The sequence below is a fragment of the Puccinia triticina genome, chromosome 15A (genome assembly GCF_026914185.1).
Source record: "Puccinia triticina chromosome 15A, complete sequence".
Lineage (NCBI taxonomy): Eukaryota > Fungi > Basidiomycota > Pucciniomycetes > Pucciniales > Pucciniaceae > Puccinia > Puccinia triticina.
Genome location: NC_070572.1, coordinates 3,428,550 through 3,440,997, shown reverse-complemented (window position 1 = coordinate 3,440,997; position 12,448 = coordinate 3,428,550). Strand labels below are relative to the sequence as shown.

The 12,448-nt window shown below is 40.2% G+C and overlaps 1 protein-coding gene across 1 annotated transcript; it reads right to left on the bottom strand.

Moving 5' to 3' along the window:
- Positions 1-1,693: 1,693 nt before the first annotated feature.
- Positions 1,694-11,451, bottom strand: PtA15_15A327 (uncharacterized protein; the record flags this gene model as incomplete). Its single annotated transcript, XM_053163522.1, has 13 exons — positions 1,694-1,871; positions 1,951-2,014; positions 9,475-9,555; positions 9,640-9,678; positions 9,759-9,836; positions 9,955-10,011; positions 10,092-10,160; positions 10,250-10,294; positions 10,472-10,571; positions 10,831-10,975; positions 11,056-11,229; positions 11,309-11,372; positions 11,439-11,451. 13 exons carry the CDS (start codon positions 11,449-11,451, stop codon positions 1,694-1,696), a joined length of 1,107 nt encoding a protein of 368 aa, XP_053027489.1.
- Positions 11,452-12,448: the final 997 nt, after the last annotated feature.

Below are 12,448 nucleotides of genomic sequence, written 5' to 3'. Positions count from 1 at the left end.
AGCTGTATTCCTAGTAAGTAAATTTCTATGAGCTATAAATGTTTGGAATAAGAACCTTTTCTAGTCAAACAAACTGATCAAGAATGTCCAAAATTCCAAATGTACATGTTTGCTAACCTGTTTGCTTGCTGATACCAGCCATCTCACTTGTGTAGGCAGGTGAAGACATCTGAATTGGTTGAATTACCTTGCCCTTATCTGAGTTGGATTTACAATGTGCAACTATAAGCTCTGTTACCTGAACATCTTCCTCTTTACAATCATTATATGCTGAGTGCTTACCTGGAATTATCCTGGGGCCCTTTGGGCTGTCTATATTATCTTTCAGGGAGGAAATATTTCAGTAATTGATTGAAACAGTTCAAACTTCAAATGAAAAAAAAAAAATCAAGAATCATTACCAGTGCCTTTGGAATCCAATGAGAGCATATAGTTTGTGTTGTCATTGGCTCCACTTTTCTCTGGTTTCTCATAGATGTCTGAAAAATGTGGAAGAAAGGCAAGTAGACAATCCATGTAGTCCATAAGAAATGGTGTGAAAAATTTCAGAACAAAAGTGATTTAAAAAATTAGATGAGTAAATGTGATGATGATTACCCTTGAAAAGATCACTTTCATCTGGAAGCTTGGATAAAATATCATCTTCAATTTCAACTGATTCATAGAAATTTCATCAGATATTGAAGACCAAAAGAGATATATGTGATCAGATAAGAAAATCTGATGATGCTTACCCTTGAAAAGATCACTTTCATGTGGGAGAACTTTGTATAAATCATGATCCACATTATCTTTAATTTCACCTGATGAATATAAATTTCATCAGGTTTGGCTTCATATTAGCACAATTTTCAGAACCAATCAGGCCTAGGTGTAAGGAAAGAAGACACACCATAATTTTTAGTTTTATTTTTACTGTAATTTCCACCGCCATGGCCTAATCATTCACAATGTATTGTTGCAAAATTCAAATCAAAGCATTTCAGTTCAGCCAATTTTTGTATTCTGAATTTATATTATCCAAGACAAGAAATGCATGATGATTTTTTGTTGGTAGGAGAGTGTATTCACACAGTTCAGTTTTTTTTTTTCTTTTCAAAAATTGATATTTACCTTTTGCAGTATACCAGTCTGTGTTCATAGAGACAGCAAGGTTGTGGGTTGCAGATCCTGAGGGATGTAAAGGGGCAGGATGAACTTCCTGTCCATGGGGCTATACAGGATGCTGATAAGTTCTACTGGGGCAGTTATGACTGCAGCTGTAAATGAATTATGGTGTTCAAAGTTGGTTTGCATAATTTTATGCATGCATAAATCATGAAATCATAAAAATATTTTGACAAGGAAATTTTGTATTACATAATCGGACAGTTATATCCCCTGCAAAAAAGATCTTATGATTTTATGATTTATGCATGCATAAAACTATGCAAACCAACTTTGAACACCATAAATGCATGAAAAATACTAACAGGAGTGTGAATGCCATGATGAAAGTGATTAGGCCCAACCCACAGATTGGGGGTGTATGCAAGGGAAGGAGTGTTCTTCCTGAGAACATCAGGAATGAAGGCTTCAGCATCGGGCCTAAGCTGGCTTCCCTGGATTGGTAACTGCCTGCAATGCCAGAATGATGACCAGTAGGAGCTTAGTCGCATGATGTAACACAACAGGGTCTAATCACAGAATACACTCACATTTCTTGAAGAACTGGTTGGCCTCGCTGGGTTCCTGATTGCCTCGGCATGCCAGTCTGCAATCTGTAATACGGATCGGGGGGGTATACAGGGGAAGGAGTGCCCCTCCGGGCAACAGCAGGATTGAAGGCTTCAGCGCCGACCATCACCTGGCTTCCTTGGGTTGGTAAGTGTCTGCGATGCCAGAATAATGACCAATGGGAGCTTAGTCGTAGGCAGTGTAGGCAGTGTCTAAATCACGAAATACACTCACGTTTCTTGACTAGCCGGTGGGCCCCACTCGATCCCCAGTCGCCTTCGCATGCCGTTCTGCACGGCTAAAGAGACGGAAATGTCAATGATGAAAATTGCAACGAGCTGATGAGGTAGTCGAGTGAACAGACCTGGATGCAGCATATAACCTTGTGGGGGTGAAAACATCCCCCCAGCACTACAATCAATTGTTCGGATCGAGTTTTGGGAATCATGTGGAATGAAGGCCCCATCGGTTCCTCCATGATATATTAATAAGGCAAGTACAAGACATAATTTCTTCTGGGATCGTGCCGCCATACGTACTGCCATTTGTGTTCTGGGTGAATGAAAACCTCCCCCGGAGAGCAAAGTGGGTGTCTACGAAATTCTAACTTAAACGAGAACTAGAATGGTTGGCAAAACCACACGGCAAAGTGGCAAATTGATCAGGAATTGTTATGGCTAGATGTCCAGAAACTTTCCTGTGGAATACGTGTAATTTTTTTCGACAAATGACGCAGTCCATTTTTGTTTGCTGTTGAGAGTATGTATAAACTCCATATACTCAACTTGTCACCAGCCCAGACCAGTGGCAAAGTTTTACAGAAGTTCCGGATTGTTAGGGCTTGTATTCTTCGCCTTGGGACGTGTGAATGTCATGCTCTTTGGCCGGCTCGACTTCGTTCCTGCAATTGGTCAAGTGACGATGCTAACAGTGAGCCATTTATGTATGTTCAGAGACGATGTAACTTTGAATCAGGAGTATGTTTGGGCAAAGGACTGTTGTTCCTACACATTCACCGCAGATGTTTCTGAACATGGATAGCACATGTTTGTGAACATTGAACGCACATTGCTTTCCAATCCCGACAGCACGCCCATGGCTCTCAAACATTTGGACAAAATTTGTGTCATTTGCACTGGTTATCAATCTTTATCAATGAAACTGTTATGTCATCACTCCAAGATGAGACGGGTTTGAGTTGTTCTATCTTACATTCAGGCAGATATAAATTTCCACAACATGCGTCATGAGCCAGGCCGAAAGAGAGATCGCACAGAAAAAGCAAGAAGAAAATGTACATGTGCTCAGTGCAACATGCATCATGCAACAAACTTAAATGTGAATATTCTGAAACATAATGAAAACAGAGATGGAAATGAATTTGAAAGATGTAGCCTAACGGGATGATGATCACAACTCTAACAAAAAATTAGCGCCCAAGCCCAACCCAACATTTAGCGCAGGTCGGGTTGGGTCGGGGCAGATTTTGAAATATGCTGCCTGAACCCAACCCAATGTCATACTATTTTGGGTTGGTTTGGGTCTTGGGTTGACCCAACCTCTTAGGCACCAAAAGCCCCCAACTTGACTGTTGGAGGCGTCATAGTTGGGTTGCAGGCTGATCCGATTAGGAAATAGGCTGCCCGAACCCAACCCAACAATTTTACAAGTTGGGTTGGGTCGGGTTTGGGTCATGTCATTTTCTTTAAGAATGTGCCCAAACCCAACCCAAAACCCAACGGGTCTTGGGTCGGTTTTGGGTTGGCCCGACCCATTTACACTCTGAGGCAAATCAAATCAAATCCAAAAATATCGGATCAGATTTTGAGCCAATAATGGCCAATACCATTCCTGGTATCAGAACATTTTCAGTGTTGGGAGTACTGAGACATGAAAGATCAGTGTACTCCTTGCCTAGAAACCTGAAGTGTCAGTTTATACATGGGATATTTGATACAGATACACAGACTTAGATCTTCACCAGACTCCATCTTCCTCTCAGACCAGACCTTAATATTGAGCTGTTTACATGCAAGAACTTCAGGGAAGACTGTGGTGTTACTTCAAATTTTTCAAAAAAAAAATACTCAATAAAGCTATAGATGAACAGTGGCTGTGCCTAAAATGCAATTAGGTAAACAGATGGGGTTAAAACACAAGCTTGGTTGAAGCATACTGCATTTTAACCATGAGCAGTTGACCAAGTTTATTTTTGAAATGATATCAATTGGCCATGTTTTGCTTGTTTTTAGATGAAATTTTAAACATTAGGACCTAGAAATATGTGATAATCTGTTCTAAGCTCCAAATTTTTAATCTCTCACCACGGATGTTTGCTCAGCACTTGCGTGCAAGTGCCATCACCCCTCTCTTTAGGAACCCTTTAAGATCTCTTTAAGGACTTAGCTCCAAGTGATGTGTAATTTTGTGCTGAATTTTTGCTGAAGTTATGCTGAATGTTTATGAAGTCATGTTGGAAAGGGTCTGATATCATATTGATACCAACTGCAACTTGACCATATATATTACTTTAACTCTTTAAAAACATATGTACAACCACACTGCAATGAATTGTCAACTGCTTGGCAGAAACAATGGTTTCTTCTATTGAAACTATGGTTTGCAATTAAAACAAAGTTGTGTTGTGTTGGTTCATTTGAGGGTGTTGGTCCCCGGTGATACATACCTGGTGTTTGGATATCTACCCGCTGATGGTGCTGAGCCTGGTAAAGATGGTGTATGGGGTGCCGGTGATCATTTCCTGATTGGGAGCACAGCACAGCGGTGTGTTCCCTAATTCCATAAGAAATACATCAAGCATGTAGATCAACTTGATATATGATCTTGGAAAAGAGGATTCTGATAAAAAACTCTTCAGCAAAATTCCTGATGGATCTGTTTTTTAAAATAAATTCAAGTCTGAACACAAAGATTTGGTAGTAAATTTGAAACGTTTGGATGTATTAAATATTTAACAGTGAATTTTTGGTGTGTCTTATCTAAAATTAAATTCCTCTCTAACAGTTCTTTTGGATTAAATCTTCATTACTCTCCATTTCCGTTTTCTAGTATGCATTCCCCAGGTTGGTTCTGCTTGACATGTTAAGTGGATAATCTTGGCTATCAATTTCAATCTTATCATGTTATTCTTACTCAAACTTCTGTTTCTCTCTGGGCTGATTTTATATTGAATCATCATATCTTTGATTGTTTCACGAATGATGTGCGGAGTAGTTTTTTGAAATATTTGCTATCAATTGAATGCGCATGATTTTCCATGCCAGTTTTCCCACCGGCAGATGCTATGTTGGGTCTGCTTGAAATATTGAGTCAATGGCCTGCAAGCAATCAGCTCTACAAGAATTTTGAGAGCCTCAACTTTAGTTTTTTTTGGCCAAAATCCAAACCTTGAGAAATTGAACATGTGAAGGAGCCTTTCCAAAACAATACCAAAGATTGCACGGATTTTCAGGAGCTCGGTAGAAAGAACGAATGAAAGAGGTTCAAGCAAAAAGATTACCATCAGGTTGCAAAAATTCAGCATGCTTTATTACTCAAGGGAATTCAAGAAGAACAAAAGATCACCTTGGTTAACAAGGTATCCCCATGATATTTTTTGCTTGCAAGGTGAATGCCTGATTCTTCAAGGTCAGCTGTTACGTGAACAGATCATAGCAAAAATATCACAAGGCTTAGATCTAATTGGGCAAAATGTTTCAAGGATGATAACAAGGCGACTGAAAACTTGGCACCAAAATCCATGCAAGGAAACAAGCTGTGATTCATTTTCAAAAAGCAACCTGCCAGAAGTGATCTAGTTCAGCATTTGTGAGATTTTCAAGGTTTGAATCAACATAGGGCATGACTTGTCTCTGCAAACCTATAAGAAGAAGAACCGTATAAGTCATGATGTTCACTTGGATTTGAGGAAATAATTTATCTAAAACTCAAAAATCTGGTTGTGATTGATTTATATGTTAGGTAGAAGAGGGAGTTTACGTGCAAGTTGATTTCAAATTCCAATTTTTCCTTTGATTGTGTCTGGCAGAATGGGGTTGTTGAATGGTGATGATGTTTCAAGATAGTATCTTTTATTATCTGGCTGGTAGTGGCTGAGCCCATGTTCAAATTGAAGCAGACCATTTGAAAATTAAAATAGTTAAGTTCCAAAGAGTAGTTATTTGAGAATGATGTAGAAGTTGTGAATTTGTGTATTTCCAATCCCCAATTCAACCCATTTGAAATTATCTGGGATGTGAGATTCCTCTTCTAATTTATTGGCAGAAATCAGCCTTGGATATGAGGTGGAGTGGCTGTCCCATTGGCTGGCTGATTGTTGAAATGACAATGTATAAAATTACACCCTTGAAACTGGTGGCGTAGCCACCTTGGAATATAGTGGTGAATTGTATTTGTGCTCTGTAACTGGCTCCCTGAAGTAAATTTTCCAAATTTTCTTTTTTTTGGTAGGGATTTAAGGGCAAGCCATGCACGAGTGAATTGGGGCATGTTGAATCACCCTGAATTCCAACTTCCACTGCACATGGAGCTTTCTGAAGGAGAATGTGGATCAATTCAATTCAGAATGAGAATTCATGATTTTCAAGATACTGAAGGCGTAAATTTGGAATCCTTAAGTTGCTGTGTAGTGAATTAGATGCCAAGTTTATAAAAGAACTGTCTTTCTGGAAGGATCACATTTTTTTCACATTTTTTCTGTTTTACTGCACCATCTTTGTCTCCCTGGTTCAAGAAAGATTTTTAAATAAATAAAAAAGTAACATTCTGATTTACAATCAACATTGATCCAAATATTTGATTCTAAACTACTGTTGATTGGTCTGGAATTTGGGAATTTCTGTCTTCCCAAGTTGTGTTACTATTTTTTTCCTCTTCATACTTCTTTCTATTTTAAAAATAGAGTGATTGAATTCATTTTTGAATTAAATTTTTGGCTTCTTTTGGTTTTGAATCTTCTGATTTGAATTGGTCTCAATGACCAGTCTGTACCGGTCATTGAGGGGGGAGCACTTGGTCATTGAGTGGGGTACACATGTACTCCACTTGATAGCCATTGAGTGGCATTAAACCCCAGTATGCCGCTTGATGGCTGGTCATCGAGTGGCCTGCGCAGGACTCAATTGCTGGTCATAATTTGTGGAGTACACACCCCAGTTGATGGCCTGTCATTGGGTGGGATACATACTCCGCTTGATTGCCATTCATCTATGGTATTCAAAATTGCATAAGATTTTTTTACATAAAATCATAAACTAAAATTTTGGCTGGGAAATGTCACTTTAAGTTTTATGCACGCTGACATCTCCCAGCCAAAATTGGCTTTATGATTTTATATAAACAGTGACATATGCAATTTTGAATACCATAATCAAGCAGAGTGTGTACTCCACCCAGTGGTTGGCCATTGATTGGAGTGTTCTGAGGGGGCATGATGCGCGTAGTGCCCCCCGGTGATCCCCGTTGTCACACAAACGTACAGGTGTACGTTGGTGTGACACACAGGAGTCACACCTCCCCTCAATGACCGGTCTGTACCGGTCATCAAGAGGTGGAAGTCCCCTTGATGACAAGTCAGTGCCGTTCATTGAGGGGAGGTGTTACTCCTCTTGATGACCGGTCTGTACCGGTCATTGAGAGGTGGAAGTCCCCTCGATGACCGGCACAGACTGGTCATTGAGGGGAGGTTTTACTCCTCTTGATGACCTGGACAGATTGGTCATCAAGGGGAGAGAGGAGTAACACCTCCTCCTGATGACCGAACAGACCGGTCATCGAGGGGACTTTCACCTCTCGATGACCGGTACAGACCGGTCATTGAGAGGAGCAACACCTCCCCTCGATGACCGGCACTGACTGGTCATCAAGGGGACTTCCACCTCTTGATGACAGGTACAGACTGGTCATCGAGAGGAGTAACAGCTCCCCTCAATGACCGGCACTGACTGGTCATCAAGGGGACTTCCACCTCTTGATGACCGGTACAGAACGGTCATTGAGAGGTGTGAGTCCCCTCAATGACCGGTACAGACCGATCATCAAGAGGTGGTGAGTCCCATCAATGAGCGGTCTGTACCGGTCATTTGGGGGAATCACACCTCTCAATGAATGGTGTGTAAGGTCATTGAGAGGAGTATTTCCCCTGATGACTGGCACGGACCGGTAATCAAGAGGAGATGTGGATTATGTGGATCCACTCAAATTGAGATGCTTTTTTGCACCCGTGGTGTACCGGTGATCAAGAGGTGTCAGCTGGCATCCAGTGGGGTGTGTACATAGCCCACGGAATGGCCAGACAGGGTGTGTAGTATGTATAACCTGCTTGACTGGGGTTCAAGTATATGTACTCCAGCTCTGGCTGGAGTTCCCAGCTCTGGCTGGAGTTCCCAGCTCTGGCTGGAGTTCCCAGCTCTGCACTCCCCTTTTGGGGAGGAGAAATATCATGAATAGACTGGGGATATGCACTCCAATCTTATGGAGTGAGACTCACGGGCACTCATTACATTTGCCGGCCACTGGAGTTCTTCATGGTGCACTCAAAAGACTGAGTCCCCGGTTCTGCACTCTAGCCAACTTGGAGTATTCCACTCTGTACTCCAACAATTGTTGAAGTGCACACTCCATACACTCATTTTTGAAATGCTTTTGGGGTTTTTTTGGAGTGCATTTAGGCTGACCAAAAAAAAATAAAAACATGCATCAGAGAAATCTACAGGGTATGGGTATACACAGAGGTAAAAAATCAGGTCAAAACTTTCATATATTTGGTCAGCATTGTGGATTGAGTCCACCTGATCATGGTTGGGCTTAGTTTCAGTATAGGAATGGTGTATGTTCTACATGTACCTTCCACAATACATCTCATATAATTCCAGTTAGCATCCGGTTAGATTGCACCTGGCATTAACCATTCTTTGAACCAAGATCAGACCAACATCAAACCAACTTCGAACCAGTATCTAACCAGCATTGGACCAAATGTTGGCATGAATTGTGCAAAGGCACTCGCAAACAGGTGCTGAGCAAACATCCGTGGTGTCTACTTCCAAAAATATTTCCCTCTACTTTCACTAGTTTTTTGAAATAATCTTTTTTAGGAATTCTATGGGGATTGTGATTAAATTCAAGAAGAAAGAAAGGTATACTTTGTTTCTTTACTGATTCTCATTGAATCCACAAATTTCACAATTCAATTGTTTCAAAATATCATGCATACCAGACCAAGAATGCAAAAAATTAAAATTTGTTATTTAGGGTTGAGCAGGCAATTACTTTTGGTAATACTATGAAAATTTTTGGATCATTGCTTTCAAGACAATTGAAAACTTTAGGAATTTGTTTGCTTCAAATCTGGTTTCCTCATCCACTCTTGTTCAGGGTATTTTCTATAAGACTGTGACTTTGAAGTTTTATACCAAGAAAAATTCAGATTGAAGGTATTGTTGATGTTCAAATATTTTATGGGAGTGAAGATTGAATGCTTACAGATTTTTTCCAATCTCCTTTAATTGTTTTATAAAAATTCAATTTAAGAAGAATTTCAAGTAGATGAAATACGTAAGTGAAGATGACAGTATGAATAACACCATGAATTCAAACTTTACCTTTTGCCCTTGTGTAGCCAGCTGTATTCCTAGTAAGTAAATTTCTATGAGCTATAAATGTTTGGAATAAGAACCTTTTCTAGTCAAACAAACTGATCAAGAATGTCCAAAATTCCAAATGTACATGTTTGCTAACCTGTTTGCTTGCTGATACCAGCCATCTCACTTGTGTAGGCAGGTGAAGACATCTGAATTGGTTGAATTACCTTGCCCTTATCTGAGTTGGATTTACAATGTGCAACTATAAGCTCTGTTACCTGAACATCTTCCTCTTTACAATCATTATATGCTGAGTGCTTACCTGGAATTATCCTGGGGCCCTTTGGGCTGTCTATATTATCTTTCAGGGAGGAAATATTTCAGTAATTGATTGAAACAGTTCAAACTTCAAATGAAAAAAAAAAAATCAAGAATCATTACCAGTGCCTTTGGAATCCAATGAGAGCATATAGTTTGTGTTGTCATTGGCTCCACTTTTCTCTGGTTTCTCATAGATGTCTGAAAAATGTGGAAGAAAGGCAAGTAGACAATCCATGTAGTCCATAAGAAATGGTGTGAAAAATTTCAGAACAAAAGTGATTTAAAAAATTAGATGAGTAAATGTGATGATGATTACCCTTGAAAAGATCACTTTCATCTGGAAGCTTGGATAAAATATCATCTTCAATTTCAACTGATTCATAGAAATTTCATCAGATATTGAAGACCAAAAGAGATATATGTGATCAGATAAGAAAATCTGATGATGCTTACCCTTGAAAAGATCACTTTCATGTGGGAGAACTTTGTATAAATCATGATCCACATTATCTTTAATTTCACCTGATGAATATAAATTTCATCAGGTTTGGCTTCATATTAGCACAATTTTCAGAACCAATCAGGCCTAGGTGTAAGGAAAGAAGACACACCATAATTTTTAGTTTTATTTTTACTGTAATTTCCACCGCCATGGCCTAATCATTCACAATGTATTGTTGCAAAATTCAAATCAAAGCATTTCAGTTCAGCCAATTTTTGTATTCTGAATTTATATTATCCAAGACAAGAAATGCATGATGATTTTTTGTTGGTAGGAGAGTGTATTCACACAGTTCAGTTTTTTTTTTTTCTTTTCAAAAATTGATATTTACCTTTTGCAGTATACCAGTCTGTGTTCATAGAGACAGCAAGGTTGTGGGTTGCAGATCCTGAGGGATGTAAAGGGGCAGGATGAACTTCCTGTCCATGGGGCTATACAGGATGCTGATAAGTTCTACTGGGGCAGTTATGACTGCAGCTGTAAATGAATTATGGTGTTCAAAGTTGGTTTGCATAATTTTATGCATGCATAAATCATGAAATCATAAAAATATTTTGACAAGGAAATTTTGTATTACATAATCGGACAGTTATATCCCCTGCAAAAAAGATCTTATGATTTTATGATTTATGCATGCATAAAACTATGCAAACCAACTTTGAACACCATAAATGCATGAAAAATACTAACAGGAGTGTGAATGCCATGATGAAAGTGATTAGGCCCAACCCACAGATTGGGGGTGTATGCAAGGGAAGGAGTGTTCTTCCTGAGAACATCAGGAATGAAGGCTTCAGCATCGGGCCTAAGCTGGCTTCCCTGGATTGGTAACTGCCTGCAATGCCAGAATGATGACCAGTAGGAGCTTAGTCGCATGATGTAACACAACAGGGTCTAATCACAGAATACACTCACATTTCTTGAAGAACTGGTTGGCCTCGCTGGGTTCCTGATTGCCTCGGCATGCCAGTCTGCAATCTGTAATACGGATCGGGGGGGTATACAGGGGAAGGAGTGCCCCTCCGGGCAACAGCAGGATTGAAGGCTTCAGCGCCGACCATCACCTGGCTTCCTTGGGTTGGTAAGTGTCTGCGATGCCAGAATAATGACCAATGGGAGCTTAGTCGTAGGCAGTGTAGGCAGTGTCTAAATCACGAAATACACTCACGTTTCTTGACTAGCCGGTGGGCCCCACTCGATCCCCAGTCGCCTTCGCATGCCGTTCTGCACGGCTAAAGAGACGGAAATGTCAATGATGAAAATTGCAACGAGCTGATGAGGTAGTCGAGTGAACAGACCTGGATGCAGCATATAACCTTGTGGGGGTGAAAACATCCCCCCAGCACTACAATCAATTGTTCGGATCGAGTTTTGGGAATCATGTGGAATGAAGGCCCCATCGGTTCCTCCATGATATATTAATAAGGCAAGTACAAGACATAATTTCTTCTGGGATCGTGCCGCCATACGTACTGCCATTTGTGTTCTGGGTGAATGAAAACCTCCCCCGGAGAGCAAAGTGGGTGTCTACGAAATTCTAACTTAAACGAGAACTAGAATGGTTGGCAAAACCACACGGCAAAGTGGCAAATTGATCAGGAATTGTTATGGCTAGATGTCCAGAAACTTTCCTGTGGAATACGTGTAATTTTTTTCGACAAATGACGCAGTCCATTTTTGTTTGCTGTTGAGAGTATGTATAAACTCCATATACTCAACTTGTCACCAGCCCAGACCAGTGGCAAAGTTTTACAGAAGTTCCGGATTGTTAGGGCTTGTATTCTTCGCCTTGGGACGTGTGAATGTCATGCTCTTTGGCCGGCTCGACTTCGTTCCTGCAATTGGTCAAGTGACGATGCTAACAGTGAGCCATTTATGTATGTTCAGAGACGATGTAACTTTGAATCAGGAGTATGTTTGGGCAAAGGACTGTTGTTCCTACACATTCACCGCAGATGTTTCTGAACATGGATAGCACATGTTTGTGAACATTGAACGCACATTGCTTTCCAATCCCGACAGCACGCCCATGGCTCTCAAACATTTGGACAAAATTTGTGTCATTTGCACTGGTTATCAATCTTTATCAATGAAACTGTTATGTCATCACTCCAAGATGAGACGGGTTTGAGTTGTTCTATCTTACATTCAGGCAGATATAAATTTCCACAACATGCGTCATGAGCCAGGCCGAAAGAGAGATCGCACAGAAAAAGCAAGAAGAAAATGTACATGTGCTCAGTGCAACATGCATCATGCAACAAACTTAAATGTGAATATTCTGAAACATAATGAAAACAGAGATGGA